General features: G+C 37.4%; 1 protein-coding gene across 1 annotated transcript in view; it reads left to right on the top strand.

The window, feature by feature from the left end:
* BRCA2 (BRCA2 DNA repair associated) overlaps positions 1-23,513 on the top strand; it is a 34,390-nt gene that overhangs the window by 8,374 nt on the left and 2,503 nt on the right. Inside the window, exons 11-26 of the mRNA XM_071433946.1 lie at positions 2,271-3,449; positions 4,115-8,905; positions 9,623-9,715; positions 10,653-10,722; positions 11,153-11,574; positions 12,555-12,745; positions 13,318-13,505; positions 13,856-14,026; positions 14,333-14,684; positions 15,378-15,533; positions 17,526-17,670; positions 20,480-20,601; positions 21,651-21,852; positions 22,080-22,246; positions 22,335-22,470; positions 23,110-23,366. Of these exons, the coding sequence (XP_071290047.1) occupies positions 2,271-3,449; positions 4,115-8,905; positions 9,623-9,715; positions 10,653-10,722; positions 11,153-11,574; positions 12,555-12,745; positions 13,318-13,505; positions 13,856-14,026; positions 14,333-14,684; positions 15,378-15,533; positions 17,526-17,670; positions 20,480-20,601; positions 21,651-21,852; positions 22,080-22,246; positions 22,335-22,470; positions 23,110-23,366 (8,642 nt within the window). The remainder of the gene's footprint in view (positions 1-2,270; positions 3,450-4,114; positions 8,906-9,622; positions 9,716-10,652; positions 10,723-11,152; positions 11,575-12,554; positions 12,746-13,317; positions 13,506-13,855; positions 14,027-14,332; positions 14,685-15,377; positions 15,534-17,525; positions 17,671-20,479; positions 20,602-21,650; positions 21,853-22,079; positions 22,247-22,334; positions 22,471-23,109; positions 23,367-23,513) is intronic.

Here is a 23,513-nt window from a genome sequence, read left to right as displayed (position 1 = left end):
TGAGCTTGTTTTTTGTTCTTGCTGTATCCTTTTTTCATTGACTTCACCTGTTCAAAATAGGTAGTTCAAAATGTGACAAATCCTTTTAGAGAAAGAGTGTTTCTGATTTCTTGAATTGAATGCAGAAAATACAGAAGACAAGGGGAAAATACTTTCATTCCATGTTTTTAGATCACATCAGTGAACAAGTGAAAGTGTAAATTTCAGTGGGAGGTTTTTTGATTTTAGTTGAGAAATGATGGCAGAAGGGGAGATTATTACCAGAAATTGGTGCAGCATGCATGAGTGTAAAAGGGTGCTGTAGGGATTCATGCTGGCTAGACAGGACGCTATATCCTTAGGATTTTATGTCTCCTTATCTGAATTGAATGACCTGCCCTAAAAATAAGGTTTGGTGGTAGTGTAAGAATTTTGAAAGAATCAGTTTAGAATTTGATAAGGAGAGCTGAGAATGGTAGCATCAGGAAGCATTGTTGCTTACAGAGTGATATAGGCCTGCTGTTTTTACACTGTAGGTCCAAATGTGCTGAAAATAAATGTGTTTGGTAGTAAACGTATTAATCTGTAATTAGCAAAATACTTTTAGAAATTAAGCACAAATTACTTGGTCTTGGTCTGTGTTCCAGTAGGTCCTATTACATTGCATACTGCAGTAGACAAGATAAGTTAATGTCTGAGAAAAATAAGAGGGAGAAGAAGACCATTTGTTTTAGAGTTGAAAATAACTTGCAAGTGTTTCCCTCTTCCTACATCTTCTCTTTTTGATAATTTGGCATTTGAAGATGCCCTCTATAAAAAGGACAGGTCCACATTTGTAGCTTTCAGATGTTTGTTTTCTCTGGAATAGTGTAATAAAGTACAATAAATTTTATTAAGTATACATTTTGTTTTAGTTAAAGAAAATAAGATCATAATATATCAAATCATCAACCCTTCAGTAAGTTTAGAAGTCAGAATTAATTTCCCTGATTTTTATTTTTCCCTGGCATAAGATTATTCAGTGTACAGACAGTATCTGTGCAGTCTTGCAGTTAGTCCTTGTTTTCTTTAATCCTAAAAAGTAATGTCTCTTGTTTAAGTAAAACAAATAAGCTGTGTCTATGTAGAAAGCTGTACTGACAGCTTACCACAGGATGAAAGATTATGGTCACAGAAGTTGCTTCAGAGGAACCTACTTTAGTGAAGGAAGATGACCTACCTGTATGCTCAATCAGTAGTGTTACAGTTTCTTCTTTTTGACATCTCATTTACCACTCAGGCAAAAAATAGAAAGTAAAGAGAATGAGTAACTTTCTATGCCTACAACATCAGCAGGAATCTTTAGTGGATGTATTGCAAATAATTTGTTGTGAATGACCAAGTACTGGGAAATCTTCTGTGGACTTCCAAATGGAAAATCTTTTGGCTATTACGCTATTTAAAAGTTCTAGTAGGGAAAGTTTTAGAGTCATAAGTAAAAAAAATTATACCTAAAAAAAGCTAATGGAAAAAGTTAAGCTATTGGTTATGGGCATAAGGAAATCAGAGGACTGTTTTCTAGGTACTTTATTATGATTTCTGTGATACGAAAAAGCCTTAAAAAGCAGTCTATAAATGAAACCTGGTTTTGAATGTGGAATGTTCTGACAAGTGGGTCTCATTTAATACATTTGAGAAGGTAATATTTTGATTTGTCATGTATAAGTTCTACATAGTAGAGTTTGGGTTATTTTTCCCCCATTGCATGTTATTTCTAAACACAAAAAATTCTCATTATTTTTCTAATATTTATGCCAATCATGGAACTACTTAAAGGCTTCCTAATCAATTAAAAGACTGAGACTACTTCTAAATCTTTCTAGATACTGTACTATTTTATATCATAGTAGAAGACAATTTAATAATTAATCTTTATATAACAGTAAATTGACAGCTTCTTAACTTATCTCCTACCTATCATCAGGTGTAAATTTTGGAAGGAAAATATCAATATATTTATCTTGTCAAATTTACTACTCATTCTCTGTCTGTAGGAGGGAAAAACATACTCTTTTGAGGCAGCCAGGTTTCATCTTGGCAGCCTTAGCCACTGCAGAGCTCAGGAGGCCAGGGCATTTACATGTATTTCCTTTGCCTCCTGTTTCTTCTAACATTTTTCTTTACCAACTCACTCCTGAGTAAAGGTAATGACTATAAAATTGAAAGCTCTATTTACCAATACTGTTCCCAAGTTATTTCCTAAAGCTGATTTTCTTACTTCTTTTCCTCTCTCCATCTTCTCTAAACTCTAGAGTCAGAGGTGTTAGATGGCTTACTGGGTGAGATGGATAGCTTTGAGGACACACTCAATATGCCAGCTGAATCCAGTGGAACTCTTCTGCTGATGCCACGTGCTCTGGATGCAGTAGAGAAATACGAGATAAATCCAGATAAAACACAAGAAGAGGGGAATGTTCCCTCTCAGCAGCCTAATGGAAGAAAGAATGGCATTTCACAGGAAGTCAAAACAAATAGCTGGACTGAAAACAGCCACTGTACTCGAGTGAACAGTTCTTTACTCCAAAACACCAGTGAAGATACAGGAGATGATAAAGATGGCTGTTTAATAGGACATGAAAAAGAATTGGAGTCTCTTAGGAACTCAGGAGATGTGCATGATTATAGAGCACACAAGTCCTTTGAGAATGAGAGGCCTGTGAAAGAAGGTGTGCACTCTCCATCAAGCCAGTGGTCTCAACTGAATTTGTCTGGTCTTGACGAAACTCACCTGGAGATGTCTGTCTGTAGCTCTCCACCCTCCAACTTACATAGGGAGGAAAATTTAGAAGAAAAGTCATTACTAATGGCCAAGGATGATGCTGTGGAAACATCTTTACTGAACTCTTCAGGCTTGTTAAAAGCACAAAAGCTGTTGAGTGTGGATTTGTCGGAAAAATGCTGTGAAATGAAAAACACTGAAAACAACCCAACATTGGAAATAACTCCAGTAAAATCTGTGTCATTGAGTGTTCAAGATCCAGAGTTAGTAAAAGGATGTGCAGCTGAGGTTTCCAAAATGAGCTGCTTAAACTGTAATTCTTTTTTAATTGAACATGCAAATGTCACAGAGTCTTCTGTAGTCCACCGTGACAAGCTTTCCACACATTTAAAAGCAGCTTCCAAATCTGTCATAACTGATGTTCACCCACGTTTGTGTGGTGCCAAATCTCCAGATAACTGTGATGACCTACATTTAATAAATAGTGAAAATACTCTTACAAAGTCTGGTTTTAAAAACCTGAAGATGTTACCGAGTCTGAGAAAGAGATCCAAGAAATTTATTTATAGACTAAATAATACTTTACTGTATCAAGAAGAAAAAATACGAAAAGAAGTAACCTCTGAATCACCTATTCATACTGCATTGCCGCATTTGGAATCTGATTCATACGAATTTAGAGGCTGTCTGGTGGCCAGTGATGTTGAACAAGGTACATTATTAAGCTTTTCATCATTTGTGGAGGATTCATTATTTATTATGAGCCTTTCATGTAAATGTTTTAGATAAAATCATGTAAAATCTTGTGTTTGTGGAAAAGGAGCTGGGCAGTTGGGAATCAATCTATGGGATTGTTCTGTTATACAGTGATACAGATAGCATTATTTTCAAGTAATCTTGTTATGACTTTTTTCCTAACAGGTTGGTTTCTGGAATAGAAACTTCCACCCTGAGCCATTATTGTAAATGACAAGCTTAGTTATCTTTTTCAGTGCTGTTTTTACTAGAAGAATTACTTTAAATTACTTTATATTAGGAGTTGAAGTCCTTTAAATTTGAAACAAATCCTTATGTTGAGACACAAGGAGTTGAAGCCCATCTTTTGAAATTTCATTATAAGTAAAAATTTATTTATTGTTTTTTACCTGGTACCATTAGCTGCAGCAAAATCTCTTGTTTCTGGCTGTTAGAATATAGGTTAAAGAGACCTCCAGCCTTGTCAAGGCATTTGCATTTGAGAACAAAAGTGATACTTTGGGTTCTGCTGTTAAGCTTGTATAGAAATGATCTAATCTGCCAAAATTTTATGAAAATCTGAATCTACGTTTGTTTGAATAAATTTATTCAGATTTTTCTCTGTAATGTCTTGTCTTGTAGACCACTTTCTTCCTGCTGAGAGAAAGCATTTGGAATCAAATACGAGGACAAAACACTTCAGCACTTCTATTTCAAAAATGGATATAATGGATAACTCATCTGATAATTCCTTCAGTGATAGGCTGATACAGCAAGACCTGAGAGACCTGGGGGAAAATGCAAGAGAGGATCAACCTGCTGCATCAATAAAATGCTTAGAAGGATCTAATACAGTGGAAGAAGACACAAAAAATTCTTCAAATAATGAGAGTCTTTCAAATATAAAACGTAAAGTTCTGACTTCAGCATGCCTAATGGCAAGAAAACGTTCCAGATTTCTTCCTAAAAGCTGTGCTTTAGGGAAAGGTGAAGAAGATAAGGACATGAGTACTAAGGTGAACGATGGAGCTGCTGTACCTCAGAGCCTGAAAGAGCTTGGGTCTTCTCCTAGGGACAAGGAACTCTTGGCTGATATTCACAGTGACTCTGTATCTGTGACAAACAGCAGTTCCCATAATACATTATGTCAGATCAATTTTGGCATAACTGGAGTCAGTAGTGACTGTTGCAATAAATTATCACCCAGTAAAAGGCATTCTACAGACCAGAGGTCAGGAGTTGACTGTAGAGAAGTACACAGACCCTTGGGAATTAAGTGCTCAGAAAATGACAGTACTGTATTAAAACAAGGGGAGAAAACAGATGCAGCTGCCTTTTCAGAGGATGTAGCCAACAATGAAGACCCAAAGCCAGCTGAAAACAGCAAAAGCCCTCAAGCAGCTGCATTCAGTAATGTAGCTGTAGACATTTCTAAAGAATCATTAGACTGTGTAGATAATAATTCTTTAAATGAAGTCACTTCTGCAGAAGATAAACAAGTAGCACCTATGTATTCCAGCAAAATGCCAAACAAGAACCTTAAGTGTAAAGGGGAATCATTAGTGAATCTTAATGCATGCAGTTTGAATCTGGGCTTCAGTGGCTTTCAGACTGCGTCTAATAAGCAGATTAAATTCTCTGAAGCCAGTATAGCAAAAGGCAGAATGCTGTTCAAGGATATTGAAAATGAATGCTTTGAAGGTTCTTCCATGGAAAGAGTCAGAAACATTTCACATCAAGTTAAAAAGGAAAATATGTTATTCTCAGATTCAAAAAGCAAGCTGGGCAGTAATTTATCTGATTCTTCAGATTCACAGGCAAGTTTTCTTGAGCCCAGGCATACACAGCTTACTCAACATAAAGTTGGCTTGTGTAAAAGCTTTCCTAGAACTCCACAAGCCTTGCAAGAAGCAAATCAAACCTTGACAGCAAGCCAAGAAGCTGAAATTGCTGAACTTTCCAGTATCTTGGAAGAAACAGGTAGTCAGTTTGAATTTACACAGTTTAGGAAGCAAAGCAACACAATACAAAGTCACGGCTTGCAACAATTAGGAACTGTAGAAACAAATGGAACAAAGAATGTAGAAAATATTTCTGAAACAAGCAAAGATGTGGGGGTTTATAGCACTTTTAAATCAGAAAATCAAGTAGAAAACGACAAGTACTGTACTCAGGAGGAAGACACAAATGAAGACACTGAATTGGTGAAACATGAAAAAGAAAATGCAGTGTTTTTCCACGAAAATTATAAAAAGGTTACTTTTACTAACTTAGACATAAATGAAAGTAGAAGATCTGATAAGAGCTTTCCCATAGCTAAGCAGGACAGCTTTTCTAATTTCATAGGCTTTACTTCAGCTGGAGGTAAGAAAATAAATATTTCAAAAGCAGCTTTGAGTAGGTCTGCAGAGCTCTTCAGAGACTTGGATGATGATAACTATTTGTTCAAATCTTCTGAAAGTGGTACTAGATGTCACAATTCAAAAGGATCTATGTCTTCTAACAGTCATTTTTCCAGATGCCTGACAAAAGAAAGCAAAGAAAGAACTGTTCGTGTTTCAGATTTCAAAAGCATTAATGCTGTTTCCCACACAGGTTCTGTTTCCTATCATGCACAGAAGAAAAATGAGGAAAATACTAGTACAGCAGTCAAGGAAAATATGGAAAACAAGGCAAAAATATCAGCAAATAATACTGAAAATGTTAGCTTCAGTAGTATTAACAATGTCAACAGCCTGTTATCCACTAAAAATCATAAGCAGAATTATGAAACTTCCAAACAAATTTCAAATCGAGGGGATGATGAAGGCAATTTGCAAGACCACTCATTACATGTAACATGTCTAGAAGATGCTGTTACAGTTGCAGAAGAACACAGTTTAGGTACGTCATACGAAATGGAAAACCAGTCTCCTAAGCAGGAAGGAAAAGACAGAAAGGAAGATGAATGTTTGTCACCAAAACTTCAGGCTCCTGGTGGTGATACATCCATTCCTCATGCAGCTTTGGATCATTCTCTGCCCTTGTTCAGTGTACAGTGCGGAGAAGAAGATGTAAATGTTTTGGAGAACTCTGATGAAGAAAAAACAAATTGTAAAAATATGGCAGAAGACACCACTCATGATAAGGACCTGCTAGTGAATGAAAGCAGAATAAAAATAGGTTCTTACCATCATTATCAAATACCTCTTGAACAAGAAGTAAACACAGGGAAAAATGAAGTGGAAGGAAGTTATCTGACTGGTTTTCATACTGCTAGCGGCAAGAAAATAGCAATTGCTGATGGATTTTTGGCTAAAGCGGAACAGTTTTTTGCAGATGTTGATATAGGAAAGGAACATAATGACAGTTTTGAGAATCTCATCAAGAAAAGGAAATGTGGCAAGAACTGTCTTAAAGACTGCGATTTATGTATTGAAAACATTGCTCAGTGTGACTCAGAAAAACTCAATTTTAATGAAAAGCTTGTTGCTGAAGAGCTTGGAGACCAGTTTAATCAGGCAATAGAGAGCAGTCCTATTAAACATGCTGCAGTTCTTGATCCTGCTAAAGTAGATACATTTGTTGACCTAGGTGAAGCTTGTGAAGGCAGTTTGGTAACTTCTCATGCGCATAAGAAAGATGATATCAGACCTGGAAAGTCAGAATTGGAATCCCTTCAAGGACAGAAGAGCGATGCTATAAGTAGAACTCATTTGTCTGAAGATGGAAAATTCCTTGCAGAGAAAAAGTTGGACTGCTCACCAAGAAAGAGGGATGATTCAGAAAATATAGATGATTTTCCTGTGCACTCTGCTGCATCTCTGCATTTAATAAAGGTACCACATGACCTTGAAGACAACTGTGTGCCTAGAGATAAAAAAAATACTTTATTTGTTGAGGAGAGCAACATTAAAGCTGATCAGTCACTCCTTTTAGATGCAAAAAGTAGCTGCTCTTACATGAATGGTGACAGTAAGGAATTCGACTTAGAACATTTAAATGAACCTGCTGCTGATAAAAATTGCTTCACAGACACCATAGCCAGTGCTTGCCAAAATCAGTCACAAGTCAGTCTTTTTGATGAGGAAACTAGTTTTAGCAGGTTAAAAGAAACAACACTTAAGGCTGAAAAGCAAAGGGGTGATCAGAAACAAACCGTGTTTAGCACAGCAAAGGGGAAAGCTGTGTCTGTTTCAGAAAGTGCATTAGCAAGTGTCAGACAAATGTTTCAAGACTGCAGTGGGGCTGTAAAATATGAAATTGAGCCTAACTCAAGAAGGAATCAAACAGAAATTGCTAGAAATTCATCTGTAGTCCTTTACACCGAGTGTCCTAATTCTGCTAATTTTTTTAATGCTACAACAAGTGAAGAGGTTAATTCAGCCACATCCCAGTTTATTGAAGTAAATGCAAGTACTGATGAAGACAGTCACCAAGAAGGAAACACATCTGCAGGTGCAAAGTCTGCTTCAAGTTCTCAGAAGCAATCCTTTGAGCAGAATATTAAGCTTTTAGGGCACTTTGTTCCAGATAAGCAGATAAAGCCATCAGATGCTTCTACAAGCAATTTTGGGTTTTTTAGTACAGCAAGTGGAAAGCCTGTACAGCTTTCAGAAGAGTCACTCAGGAAAGCTAGACAGCTCTTTTCTGAAATGGAAGGTAATCATTCACCACATGTACAAGAAGCATTTTTAGTTGAGGAAGTTGTTGAAAAGTCTAATATGCACACTGAAGTACTTCCTAGGAAAATGCAGATAGTGTCATCAAAAGGGCAAGAAGATACCAGCCCTGAATTGATTTCAGATTCTGCTTTTGGCTTCAGCACTGCTAGTGGAAAGCAGGTAAAAGTTTCTAAAGATGCCTATCAAAAAGCAAAGGCAATTTTAGAAGAATCTGATTACTTTTTGAGTAGTGGGCTTTGTACTACAGATCAGCCTAGTTCAATTAAAGACAGTGGTCAACGTGTGAAATCTTTAACAGATAAGGTGATCTCAGAATTCAAAACTGAGAAAAGCTGCAATCAAGACTCTGACTTTAAAAGCATCTGCCCTCAGGAAATAAAGTATTTTCCAAGCACTCACCATGTCAAAATGCCTGAGCACACACCATACAATCAGAAAAACAAGCAGTTAGCATCATTTAAAAATAACTTTCAGCAAGAGAAAACTGAGTCTTTTGGAAAAGGGCAGCTGAATCTGTGGTCAAAACCAGAGTCTGAAGCAATTTCATGCAGTGCTACTGCTAAAGCAGAAATTAATACTAATCCTCTCCAAAGTCCAAAAAATTACTTGGAAGTAGAGGCTGTAGAAAGTGCAAGAGCTTTTATGGAAGACAGTTTTTCCAGTTCTGGAGTACAAATTAATGCTGCACAGACCTTCAGTGGCAGACCAGATAAAAACTTCCAAAAGAAGACCTTTGGGAAGAGGCACTTTGAAGAAAACAACTCACTTGGTAGGTGTTTTATCTTACATATGTTCAACTCCATATTTCTGCACAGTGGATTGGTTTGGGTTTTGGGGGGTTTTGCATGTCACGTTGATTTTTAGCTCACAGAAATGTTCAGGTTCTCTCTGTTGGTGTCAATGGCAAAAACTCTTCTTGCTGCAGGGTGGTTCATCCAGTCTTTCCAGGCTTAAAATATGCACAGTAAAAGCTAAATTTGTGATTAGTAATTTTGAAGTTGTACAGGTTTGCTGTTTTACCATAAACTTACAGAAGAAATCTGCTGCTCCTTTTCTCTCTGAGCACTTTCTTCTTTTTTTCCCCTCTGTACAAATCTAGTGTTTTTTCATTGAAAAATGAGTAGCAGTATTTTCATTTTCACCTTTTTGTGCATTGTAGGTGAGGACAATGTTTTGCTTGTATCAAGATTGCTAGTTTGATATGAAAAATAATCGTTGGTCTAAGAGCAGTTTCTTGCCTTTTGAAAGTGATCTGTCTAGGCCTGAAGTGTTGGTACTTGATGGTTGCACAGACCAGTTCAGGGACCTGGGCTGGTTGAAAACTCCTTGTGGAAGGGGAGATGAAAACCTGAAAACTGACCTGAAAACTTGCTAATTCTACTTGCTCTGACTTTGGTGTTTTATTTAGAAATTCCAGTGATGTTGTCCTGATTGATAAGAAACTTGAAAGGAACATCACTTTTAAAACTCTGTGTTTTTATTCTAGGTGAACCTCCAATTAAGAGGCAGCTTCTGCTTGAATTTAACAGAACAAAGAATTCCCCCAGGTCTTTGAAAGCTTCAAAAAGCACCCCTGATGGTAATTTTAGTCATCTTGTGTTCTAAGCAGTAATCCAGTGTCAGTTGTTATCTTGAGAATTCTTCAATTTCCAATAACCTGACATATTTCCATAACCAAACATATAAGTTTGCTTAACTACTGTATTTATCAATGTAGTCATAGAAATTCAGGAAAGCTGCTGTGGTAATGTCTCTGCAGAATTGAAATTATGTGATTAATGATTTGCCTTATTGCATAGACTAAATATATTCCTTCTGCAAGAACTCTGGTTTAATTTCCAGTTCAGGAGGAATTTACCTGCTCTCTCACAATCCTAAATCTCACAAATTCTAGTCTCAATGGGAAGAATGCATTTTATTGATTAATCTACAGAATATATTTTATTGATTAACTTTGTGTAGGTACTTACTGGTAAGATACTTACTATATAATTACTTCTCATATGAAACTTCCTCTTTGCAGCCTAAGGGCATAGCACAAGTGGGTTTACATTCCAGACAGATATGATTTAGTTACATTGATAATTCCAACATAAGCATATCCTTCAGAAATGGAAGGAGGAGTTTGTGCAAATGTGCCTTTTTTTGTTGTAATGTCAAATAAAAGAATAAAAGTTGCTGAAAGAGTTCTAAATTGAATGGTGAGCCTACCTGGAGTCAATATGCTAAACATTTCCCTTTCAGGAGCCTAAAAATATCTTGATGGCTCACAGACACAAACTCTTGAGAGCTCAGTATTGTGAGCACTTATCCCTTAGATGTCTATGGGAAGATGTTTAAAAAACATTTTTGGGGGCAGGAAAGAATAAAGCTATTTAAATCCACTCTGAAGACTTTTCTATAAATTAATTATTTCTGTTAATTTTCATTAATATAGATAAAGCATGTGGCGGTAAATTTCTATTTATCTATGTAATGTGACATTTCAAACATTTTTTTTTCTAATTATATTACAGGCATTTTCAAAGACAGAAGAAAATTTATGTACCATGTGCCTTTAAAACCCATAACTTGTCAGCCTTTTGGGTGAGAAATTTTAGAGTTCCTCTTTGTAACTGTCTAAAAATATACAGTAATAATTTACTACCCAACTTTATAAAAGGCTAATCATTTTATGACAAAATAAATATTAACTTACCATATTAAGTTACCATTAAGTTAGCATGTGGTCTACACATGCTACTGCAGTAGACCAGTGAGATGCTAAACAAACTATACATTATTACTATAGTGTAATAGTACTATATTGTATAGTAATATATTACTATAAACAAACTATATTACACTGTGTCTTTTCTCAGTAGATGGAAGTATTCTGTTTAAAATATCAACGACTGGTATTTTGTCTTTTTATTGATACTGAATTGAAATTTGTATTACTAAATTAAGAATACAAAACTCCTGAGTTTTGTCAGGAAGATGAAACCTGTATGCTTAAATATTTGCATTTCCGTAGGTCAACTAAAGAACGACACGAAGTCAAGAATCCTACCCTTACCCTGCCAGATCAAGACTTCAGAGGATTCCAATCCAAACCTGCCATTTTTCAGCACTGTGCTCTCAGGCACTCTTCAGACAGTGCTGCAGGGCTTTCCACTCCCTGTAAAGCCTCAGCAAAAGAGAGTGAGGAAATGAGAAGTTGGTACAAATCTGGCAAAGCTGCTAAAACTTTTATTCCACCCTTCAAAACCAAGCTGACATTTTCTACATGCGAACAAGGCAGCAGCAGCAGCAAATGTGACTCACCCATCAGCAAAAGTATGACCAAAGAGATGGAACTAAATCAGATCCGAGCTGAACAAAATACTGCTGACCCTCAAGATCAGCAGCCTTGTATCCAGCATGCAACAGACACTGACCTAGAAAATGGCAATTTAGGTATTTTCAGATTTTATTCACTTAACTATTGTGAATACTAACTATCAGAGCTGATTCTTTAAGGGGTTTTTGCATAATTTGCAGACTTTTTTTTAATAAAAAAGAAGCTTCTTGTTAAGGCTTTTTTTATTTTGGCAGGAAAATTAGGAAATTACTACTTTTCTAATATTTTATATTGCACTCCTAAAAGAGCATATCCTGTTTATCTCCAAAGTTAATTGAGAAGAAGGAAAATATTTCACACAGTGCTTAGAAACAAGATAACTTATGTTTCAGTTGATAGTAGTTTTTTCTTATATAGCTCATAGAAAAAATAATCTAGGAAGCTTGGATTAGCATTGCTATACTTCATTCACTTTTACAGAAGCTTGTTTTCCTTCTGTCCTCTAATTAAAATATAGACTTAGCCATATAAATGCTTGATTGTGTCATTTTCAAAGAGGCAGACTTTGAATACTCAACTGTTCCACTTAAGAATGTGGACTTATGCCTTCTAAGCTCTCTTGAATGCTCTGGTTCATCTGGTTACTTCTATAATTTACAGTCAAATAATCTGGATTTTTTTCAGAAGGACTTGTGTATATTTGAACAGGTGTATGAACATTTGCAGAATCAGATCCTGCAATAACAGGCCAGAATTTCAGGATTATGGATTCTGTAGTCATCAACTAATTTCTTTCCAGCTGGAGTTTTCTATGAAGATTTCATATGAGAAAAGTATGTGGATGGAAGTTGAGTTCAAGGACTTATATAAAATTAATATGGATATGTAATTTGTTTTATATAAATATTCAAATGCCTTCAGTAATCACTGCCTTCGAAATGCATTAAACTTTTAATATTTAGACTTGCAGTTTCTAAAAATCTGCAGAGTGGCATAGAAAAAACACTGCTCTGAATCTGCTGGAGTGTGACTGTGTATCTTTACTTGATAATGCTTTTAAAAGGTTTTGATGTTTTGGGATTTTTTTAAATTGCAGCTATGGCCAGGATGGTGACAAATCTCCGCTGTGCCAGAGATCTGCAGGACATGAGAATTAAAAAGAAATGTAGGCAAAATATTCATTCACAGCCAGGCACTCTTTATGTCATTAAAACATCTGCAAGCAGTAGAATCCCTCTGAAAACTGCAGTGGAAGGGAAGTCTCCTAGCTTTTATTCTACAGAAGAGGTATATTGATATCTTTTTATTTTCTGTCTCACATCTGTTTCTCAAGACTAGCAAATAAAAACTCAGTAGCTTTTGAATAGATACATTCTTCAGTTTTTAGGTAAGTATTTACAGTAGGTGTTACACCAGTTGCTACAGTACTTAAGTAGCATATATCCAGTTTTTAAAACTATTCCAAATAATAAAGGTCATAAATCTCTAGCGTTATAATCAAACAGGAAAAAAAATCCACCAATTAAAATGCATATGAAGAGATGGTTTAAAAGAACAGTTAAAATTTAAGCTTAGGTAAATCTATATGAAAATGCTCTTGCTTTTGGTACTGTGAAAGTACCAAACCTATTGAATTTTTTTAAACACTTTCTAAGTACACTGTGTTGCTGTTCTACTAAAACAGTTGTTGGGAATCCTTCATTCTCCATGGTTTACATATGAAATGGCAAGGTCAGACAAAAGCTGTCTCAACCTTAAAGAAATATTTAATCTGAAATTATAAGACTGGATATTTAAACTGCCTGTTGAATTCTTACTGGATTGTCATTATTTTGTCTTTTCCATCTGGTTTTTTTCAGCTGTACACATACGGTGTTTCAAAACAGTGCGTACAAGTTAACAGCACAAATGCAGAATCTTTCCAGTTTCTCATCAAAGACTTTTTCAGTAAGGAGTATTTGTTAGCTGGAAATGGAATGCAGCTTGCTGATGGAGGATGGCTAATACCTACAGATGAGGGAAAAGCTGGGAAAAAGGAGTTTTACAGGTACTGTTGCTTATGAACTTGGGACAGCTATGCTATTTATTAGATAGCAGTTCTCTTGTCTCCTAGAATAAATCCAACACAGTGGTGTTTTAAAGCCTCTGAAATTTTTACTGTTTTTTTTACTGTGCATTTTTAGTACACCTCTCTTGCTATAAATAAAGATATTATAGGATTGTAAATTTGCTATGTAGATTAATGTTGCTAGTGATTGATCCTCACTGACCATTAAAGAAAGCAAAGTCAATTTGGAAAATTTCTAGAAATTCTTCAAAGATGTAAATAGTCTAAGTAATAGAGAAGTTAAAATTTGCAGTGGATTTCAGATTAATTTATTAACAATTTATCTGCAGAGCCCTCTGTGACACTCCTGGTGTGGATCCCAACCTAATCACAGAGGCCTGGGTTTATAATCACTACAGATGGATTGTATGGAAATTGGCAGCCATGGAAGTGTCTTTCCCACATGAATTTGCTAACAGATGTTTGACACCAGAAATGGTCCTGTTGCAGTTGAAATATAGGTACGTGTATATATATTGGGAGCTGTAATTTGTGTTACTGTGTGCCTTCTGTTTCATCAGGATTACAAAATAAGCACATCTGCCTTGCATTCACTACTTAGCAGAATGCTTGTATTGTTACACTTACACACAGCAGCATTAAAACCATAGTGTGTGTTACCTGCAAAAATGTAGAAAACATTTGCTTTGCTACAGTGGTGCTTAATCAGGTAGATAAGTAACCAACACTTTTCTACAAGTGTGTTTAAATAAAAGCAATGTGATGGATTTTGTTTGCTGTAACTAAGCACAAATTCTTTTTTGTAGGTATGATTTGGAAGTGGATAAAAGTAAACGATCAGCAATCAAAAAAATAATGGAAAGAGATGATGCAGCAGGTAAAACACTTGTACTGTGCATTTCCAAAATCATATCCCTGAACACAGTTGTATCTCCTAGCAGCAGCAATAAGAACACGGAAAGTAAAAAAGCAGCAGCTTTAATTGAAGTTACTGATGGCTGGTATGGGATCAGAGCTCTTCTGGATCCACCTCTCAAAGCTTTCTTAGAGAGAAGAAGGCTGACTGTTGGTCAGAAGATCATAGTGCATGGAGCAGAGCTTGTTGGTCCTCAAAATGGATGTACACCACTGGAAGCCCCAGATTCCCTTATGTTAAAGGTAAATAAAATATTAGTTCAGCTTGATTGGATGTGACTGAGAGAGGTGATAAATGCTGCTTAGTTGAGCCGTATTTTGTAAACAGAGGTTATTGGGGCTTTACAAACAGATGGAGCATTGCTGGAGTTTAATAACCAGATTTGTAAGACATCATTCAAGGGTGTTATTCAGTATGGTTGGAAGAGAAGTTTGTCATATAAAATTCTGCCAGGTTTTGCTATGTGTTTTGGCAGTTCCGGCTCCTTACTTTGGTTAAACACCAAGTTGCAAAAAAGTATTTATCCATCTCAGACAATATGGAAGTTGGAAGAATGGGGGGAGGGGAGAAACCAATGAGAGGGTGAACTGGTGGGGGAAGGCCTTGGCTTATTTGAGGTTAGTTAAAGAGCTTTAACTTTAAAGAGGGTGAAGTTTCAGCATAAGACTGAAATTGCTACTCTGGTACAAAGCAATGGTTTGTCTTATACATTCTGATTTCCCAGAGAATTTTAACTTTTCCGATTTTTAGATTCTGTTGAAAATACATTCTTCAGTGTGAAAGGAATTAAAATGTGATCTGCTCAGGTGCAAAAGTGATATATTCTTAGTGAGGTCAGTGTGAAAATAGATATATAGATATTCCTGTAGATAAAATGTGTTGATTAACTTTGCCTTAGCAGTGCCAGTTTCTCATTCACCTTTTCCCTTGCTCAGATCTCAGCGAACAGCACCCGCCGTGTGCGATGGCACACCAAGCTGGGATTCCATCGGGATCCCAGACCTTTCCCCGTGCCTTTGTCATCGCTTTACAGTGAGGGTGGTGCAGTGGGCTGTATTGATGTGGTTGTTCAAAGAACTTACCCTATTCAGGTAAGGTGTAAGTATTTTATTCATCTAACAGGTTTCTGTGAGATCTCAATTATATTAATGAATTGCTCTATCATTTTTCAAATCAGACGTAATATAGAAAGCTAATTTTTTTTTTTAAGATACCATTATGTGTAAAATAATGAGGAGTGGTTCTTGCATTGTGCATGTATTTAGTATTTCAGGATTGGTGTATCCTGCTATAAGAAGAATTTAATTTTGTGTTCAGTATCTTTTGGTTGGCTTTGCTTTGAGCTTCAAAAAGCCAGAAATAATTGAATTTCAGTTCTGTACCCTAAAAAGTACTGCACTTGTTTTATTATAAACATATTAACAAAAACGTTACATATTTCTAAGCATTTGTAGGATTACTTTTTCTTACATGTAGCTGACTGTATTGTTTAAGTTCTATATCAGTGAAAATACAGTGTGTAGTTATGGTGTAAAATAGATTTAAAATCTTAAATACCACTTGATATCCAGACATTTTAAATACTGCAGTCAGACTTCACTGCAACTACTTGGTTTTATAACAATACCAGACACAAAAAGAAACAATATTTCTGTTAGTAATCAATCTTTTTAATGTAAGCAGTTTAACCAGGACACAACTTTCATATTTTATTAGCTTTCCTCAGAGCAGGTTATACTTAGCATGTATATCTGAGATTGTTTTTTCATTGCCTTCTTTCTAAGGTATTATTTTATTGTTGGTTGATGTAGAATGAATTCTGCAAAGGTATTTGGTTTGGATCATTACTTTGCTATTTAGATCATTACTTTAATGGAGGAAATTGCAGCACTTATTATGTGAGCTGCCTGGTTGAACCCACCTTTATTTAGGTCTCAGAAAGGGGACTGTAATCTGTAACTGCATCACAATAAATGGTTTCCAGGCTGGGGAGGCAAATGCTTCTTCATATCTGGCTATGTCAAGAGATTGATGTACTTTTTTCTGCTTTAAACACTGAGACTCTTGCTCCAACATACCAAAATTATAGGAAGATTTGGGCTGTCTCCTTTTACGTCAAGAGTCAAGGAGTGTAGAAATCACAGTAGCCTTAATTAAAGGTGTCAAACTGTGAGTAATGCAGGAGATATATGGTGTGCAATTAATGAGGTAGGCAGAGCCTATTTCAACAATTCACTGCCTCATAAGTATTGGTCCTGAAACCTTTCCTTACCTTGCTTTCACTATACACTCCTGCTGCTTCTCTGTTCTCAACCTGGAGCTCACCTGTCCTGTTACTTAAGCAGCTTAATTCATTAAACTAGGAAAAAGTAATAATAATATTAAGAACACACAATGAACTGCTGTCTATTGAATTACCAAACTGATACAGTCTGCTGAGGTCAATATGTGCTAGACCCAGTGCAAGGGAGAAGACAGAACTGTGCAGAAAATGGGATTGGAAGGAAAGGGACCACTTTCAGCAGCCATGGATCTCCTTGTTTAGCTCACTGGCCTCTTCAAATCAGCAAGCCAGTTCTGGCAGAGTTCTGGACAAGCCTCTAGTCCTATGGCACCATCTCAGCAGAAAAGGTTTGGGAGCATCTGCAGAACTACATCATAGTTCTTTTACAGCATCTAACCCAGGGTGTTAAAACAGACAGTACAGCTGATGTGGAAAGACAGATTGGGTAGAATGCAGTCTGGTGTATTTTTTAGCATTGATGGTTTGTATCTTAATGTATCTACCAGTGGATCCATTCATCATCTAAATTACAACATTGATACCCACTACTTGAAGCTGTGTTTTCTTCAGCTGTTAAATCATCTGGGTTTGGATACTGCTCCATTCTGCTTGTTTTTGACAAGTTACCAACCAGTGCTGTGGAGTTTTGCCTTTTATCTGTTACAGTGGAAGAACTTAAGGTCTGCTGCCTGTTCATTTTAAAGCATTTTTGTTTAACAGTGAGTATGAAAGAGAAGCTAGATAAAGTTAAAAATAATCTTTTTAAAGTCTGGGTTTAGTTTTAATCTTTTCATTTCAGTGGATGGAAAAGACGTCAGCTGGTTCCTACATTTTTCGTAACAGCCGAGCTGAAGAAAGGGAAGCTGCCAAGCATGCAGAGAATCAGCAAAAGAAACTGGAGGCTCTGTTTGCAAAAATCCAAGCAGAATATGAAAAGCATGAAGGTAAAGCTTTCATTCTTCCAGAACATCTGTAAAGAACAGGAAAACATTTTGATATTTTCAGAAAAGTTAAAAGAACTTGTCAAAAATCTTCTCTGGTGATAGAGAAGCAGAGATGGGATTTTGGGTTGTTTTCTTTGTTGTTGGTTTTGTTTTGTGTTGTTTGAGGTTTTTGCTTCCTGTGTGTCAAGACCTTTTGGTACAAAATGGTTATGTGCTTATTTGCATGGCTTTGCAGCTATCTAGGGAACCCTTTTGAACATAGGCAGGCCACTAAAAAATTATCCTTGAGGTGATTCTCAGGGAAATGCTACAAAATTGTAGAATTCATAATTTCATTCCCTTCAGGGACATGACACTGTAAGAGTTCACCCAGAGGTGGGCACTGCTAGGATGTGTCTCAGTAGACCTGGACACCAAGACTGAGCATCTTTCCTCATGAATAATTGCATGACTGCATGGATACTGAGGTCAGTGGAGCTGCTCAGTGGGACAGGGACTCTGGTGACACCGGCCATGGAGAATGCTGAGTCACTAAATGCCCTTGGTTGGCAATCCCAGGCCACAGAGACCAGGGGAAATTCTGAAGCAAGGAAGACATACCCTTGGTGGAAGAGGATCAAGTTAGAGAACATTCAGGCAAACTGGACATATGTAAGTCCATAGCTGATGATGGGATTAACTCAGAAGTGCTGAGGAGCTGACTGGTGTCTGTGGGGCTGCTTTTGATCTTCTTTGAGTGATCATTAGTTCATTGGTAGAGGTGCCTGGAGAGTGGAAGAAAGCAAATGTGTCTGCTGTATTCAGAAAAGATAGGAAGGAGCACCCAGAAATCTACAGGCCAGTCACCCTTACCCTGATCCCTGAGAAGGTGATGATGGGACAAATAATCCTGGAAGCTGGTAACAGGCACAAAAGGGAAAAAAATATGATTTTGGAGTATTCAGCAACGATTCACTCAGGGGAAGCCATGTTTGACCAACCTGACAACGTTCTGTGATGAAATCACTGGCTTGGGCAGTTGAGGCAAGAGCAGTGCATTGTCTACCTGGACTTCAGAAAGGCTTTTGACACTGTGTCCCTTAGGATCCACGGAGAGAAGCTGATGGGCTGGATAAGCAGGCAGGCAGGTGGATAGAAAACTGTCTGAACAGTAGGGCCCAGAGGGTGGTGATCAGTGGCACAAAGTCTCTGTGGAGGCCAGTAACTCCTGGTGTATGCCAGCGATGAGTACTGGGTCTAGTCCTGTTTTAACAAGTTCATTTATGATCTGGAGAATGGGGGGATGTACTTACAGCAGGTTTGATGCTGAAAATTAGGACAAATGGTGGATACACTAAAGGATTATGCTGCCATCCAGAGGGATTTTGGCAGCTGGAGAAACGGGCTGACAAGAACCTCATAAAGTTCAACAAAGCAAGTTGCAAATCTTGCACCTGGGGAGGAGCAGTGCCATGCACCAATACATGCTGGGTATCACCCATCTGGAATGCAGCTTGGCAGAAAGAGCCCTGGGGGTCCTGGTGGACAAGGTGAGGACTGTTGAGAAGGTCTTGGTGATCCTTCCCTTCCGTTTAGCACTGGTAAGGCCACATGTGGAATGCCATGTCCAGTTCTGGACTCCTCACCACAAAAGAGACATGGACACACTGGAGATACTACAACCAAGGGCCATGAATGTATTTAAGGAATTGGAGAATCTGACCTAGGAAAAACTGAGAGAGCTGGGACCATTGAGCTTGGAGAAGGCTCAGAGGGACATCTGATCAATGTACTTAAATACCTGAAAGGACAGTGCAGAGAAGATAGAGCTAGGCTTGTGTCAGTGGTGTCCAGTAACAAGACCAGAGCCAAATGGGTACAAACTGGAACACAGGAAGTTCCCTCTGGACATCAGGAAACTTTTTCACTATGATGGTTGACTGACAGTGTTGCCTGGAGAAGCTGTGAAATCTCCATCCTTGGAGATAATAAAAAGCTCACTGGACAGCCTTGGTCAGCCTTCTGTAGGGTGCTCCTGCTTGAGCAGGGGCATTGGACCAGATGACCTCCAGAGGTCCCTTCCACTTCAATATATTCTAATTCTGTAATGGCTGACACTGTCCACCTCTGCCAGTGATTTCCAACAGTAGTTCTAGCATGGAATTCTTAGCTGAAATCAGAGATGGCTTTGTAATTCTTAACGTCACTGCTATGACACCTCATGTGTTGTTTTATGTTTGGTAAATTTGTGTATACAGGAGTCTGCTGTGCTGAAGATATTCATCAAAATTCTGGCAGCAAAGTGACTTACATAAGGAGAGGGTAATATAAGTTAACTTGGCATTTAGCTGATGTCCTGAGGAGGCTTTGTGTGCAGGCCTGTGCTGTCCCACATCTTGGTGTCTTTAAGACTTTTCTGCTGCATGAGAGGAAGACCAAGTGATGGACATAAAGGAAATGTAGTCAAGTATCTATGAAGGTTCTTGGCAGCCCATCAAATCTCCCACCCTCTGCTAAGTGATACTAGCCAGTGATACTAGTTACTAGCCTCCTAGCCACTGATACTGGCTACCCCAAAGTTTGTGTAATATTCTATCTATGTTGTATTTAAATGAGTAAGATTTTTTTTCTGTATTTTCTGGATATGTATATATATGCACACACACACACACACACACACGCACACACATATACACGTCAATTCCTACACATGTGTTTTGTATTTTTATTCTAGCAAGGCCTAAATACTGCTGTGCTTCTTACATAATTATTTCTTCCTTCATTTTAAAATGTATTGGTTGTGCTCCACATAAAGGCTTTTTCTCAACAGAGAGAACCAGTAGAAGAACACCAAGATCACGGATTGTCACAAGACAGCAAATCCATAATTTGCAAGATGGTGCAGAACTTTATGAAGCAATTCAGAATGCATCTGATCCTGCTTATATGGAGGTAACTGTAGATACTACTGGGTTAATTTTGAAAAGCTTTTGGAGTAAATTAAAATTTAATAACTTCTGCTGAAATTGACCATTAAATTACTCTTTTGTTTTGCTGCCTTTTGATATTTTCTACAGCATGCTTATTGCTAAATAAATTAATATTAAAAATGTTGAAAAAAAAGTAATGAAGGCTTGTTGTAATTGATTAATATTATCTTGGATGGCAATTTTCTCTTGGTATAAAAATCCAGGATATAGCACAATTAAAAGTTAATGCTACTTGTAATTTTATTACTTTGTTTTGTCTTGCATATACAAAAACTTAATGCATCTCATCAATCTAGAGTTTCATACACATACTCTTGCATGCTGTTCACTGAATTGTTTGGATAATTATATTGTCTTTGTTGTCTTCATTCCCTGTTCCCAGTTAAATCACAACTTTTAAGAGTTTATGCCTTTACTAATAAAGACAGAGGTGATTAGTCCCTGCAAGTTATTAAAAAATTAAATACATGCCTTGCCTTTTGCAAGTGAGGATCCTTGTCTGTCATATTTGATGAAATGGTAGCTATGTCTCTGGAGCTGCATGTACAGAAATCTGGGTCTTGAAGTATTGGTCAGTAAAGTGATGTGTTTGATGCATTTTAGTGTAAATCACTGTGTCAGCTCAGAGACAGCAGCCTGAGGAGAAGTGCAACTCTTCCTTTATTCTTCCAGAAATTTTTCCTAACATGTCTTCATATGAAACAGGCAAGCCTACCTGTTATATTAAATATTCCCCTTACTTACACACTCTCAAGCAGGCTTCTCACTAGTTGTCAGGAAGGAACAGTGTGTAGTGTAATCTCTGCACAGACCAGAGAGCACCAGCTGAGTACCAGCAGTACCACTGCTGCCTCCTGTTGTTTTAATATACCTCATTTCAAGTCCTAGTAGTGCATCAGCTGGAAATAAATTGCTTCTAACAGATGAACAGTCAAGAAAGAGGCTATCTAAAACTCTTGTGGTTTTTTGATTAAGAAAAAAGATACTGAGTTCCACTTCTCTTGGTTGCAGGGATATCTAAGTGATGACCAATTAAAAGCCTTGAAGGCTTACAGACAGCTGATGAATGACAAAAAACAAACTCAGATGCAGGAACAATTCAAGAAGGCTTTAGAGTCAGCAGAACAAGAAGAAAATGGTTGTTACAAAAGGGATGTGTCTGCAGTATGGAGATTATATGTGGTAGACTACAGAAAGCAAGAAAAACATAAAGGTCAGTGCTTGAAAAATTATTTATAACTTTTAACTAAATGTGGTAACTGGCCAGCATAGGTAGATTTCAAGAGTTTCCCAACAGTATTTTAGCTTCCATGTTAATATTTCCGGTTTGATTCTTGGTTTAAGGCTTTTGGATAGGAGGGAGTGCTGTAGATTGATTTTGTTTAAAAAGCCTTCAGGGTATGACTGAGCAGGTGACTGAGCTTACTGTGCTGTTGTCAGGAGCAGTGCTGAGTATCTGGCGCCCACTGCCCGACGTGTGTTCCTTGCTGAAGGAAGGCGCTCGCTACAGGATTTTCCAGCTGTCAGCATCCCAGCCCAGGGGCAGGGCAGACTCCACCCACATCCAGTTAACAGCCACCAAGAAAACTCAGTACCTACAGCTAGCAGTAAGTGCTTTAAGTGCATACAGGTGCATCATTAAAATGTGTCACACTCTCCAAGTGTGGTAAATACTGAAGTTTTGTGTTTCATCAGGTATCACAGAAGATGATGGTACAGATTTTCTTCCCAAGAAAGGCTCTAGAATTCACCAGTTTGTTGGATCCTTCTTTTCAGCCACCGTGTGCTGAAGTGGATTTAGTTGGAGTTGTCATTTCTGTTAGCAGAACAGGTACGTTGTGGACCACATTCATGTCCTCCCACTGAATAAGCACTGGATTCTTGATTTCAAAAGTCAGAGTTATCTTGTTGTCCCTGCATCTCAGGCCTGTGAAAAGCTCCTAAATACTGGCCATTGCAGTGACATGCTGGCAAATAAATTTGTATTTCTGAAGAAAAACTCTCTGCTTATTAGCTCAGGAAGTTAGTAAGGCAGGATCTAAGCCCAAAAGCAGCTTATATTTAAATGGTTTTTATTTCTTTATTTTCTATAAATGGTGAGCCTAAGTTCTCACATCTGTGTTCAGCATCTGCAGAAACACCATCATGCATGTACATGAACTCCCTCTTTGGTGTACAGTGTCATGGAATGAGTGGAATTCAGGCACTGGACTCATGGAGAGGGAGAGGTGGATAATCTTCTAGGTGAAAAGAAAAAGTTCTATAGGATTGTTTTTAAAGACACAGACTTTGAGTTGTTTCGTGTAATCAGTAGGGAGATGGTGTAGAATACGAAAGAAGTATGAGATACCTGTCACCATGCAGATGAGCTGCCATGTAGCTCTTTCAAGATGCGTGTGAATTTATTTAGTAGATTCAAATCACCTAAAGAGATGTAAAGGTTTAATTCAGACTTTTTTCCTGCTTTTAGGTTTCACTACTGTGGTATACTTGTCTGATGAAAGCTATAATTTAGTGGCAGTAAAGATCTGGACAGATCTCAGACACTTGGCCATTGAAGATGTAGTTGTCCGCTGCTCACTCATTTCTGCAAGCAACCTTCAGTGGCAGTCTGAATTCAGATCAGAAATTCCCATGCTGTTGGCTGGAGATCTTTCTTTATTCTCAGCCAGTCCAAAGGAATGCTATCTTCAAGAGAAGGTTAATGAACTGAGAAGTGTGATAGAGGTAAACCTGTAGAAGTGTCATTTGATGGTTACTTTTAGCTACTGCTATGTTACATCCTTCAGCAAAAAGTCTCTTAGTATTGATAAACCTTTAAAACAAGTAATGCACATAATGCTGAATTTGAGGGGAATTTTCTGGGAGACAAAG

This window comes from Agelaius tricolor, unplaced genomic scaffold (genome assembly GCF_023055355.1).
Source record: "Agelaius tricolor isolate 1412-34295 unplaced genomic scaffold, bAgeTri1.0.p SCAF_9, whole genome shotgun sequence".
In the NCBI taxonomy this organism is placed as follows: Eukaryota; Metazoa; Chordata; class Aves; order Passeriformes; family Icteridae; genus Agelaius; species Agelaius tricolor.
The sequence above is the reverse complement of the archived record's forward strand: the minus strand, read 5'-3'. Positions and strand labels throughout refer to the sequence as shown.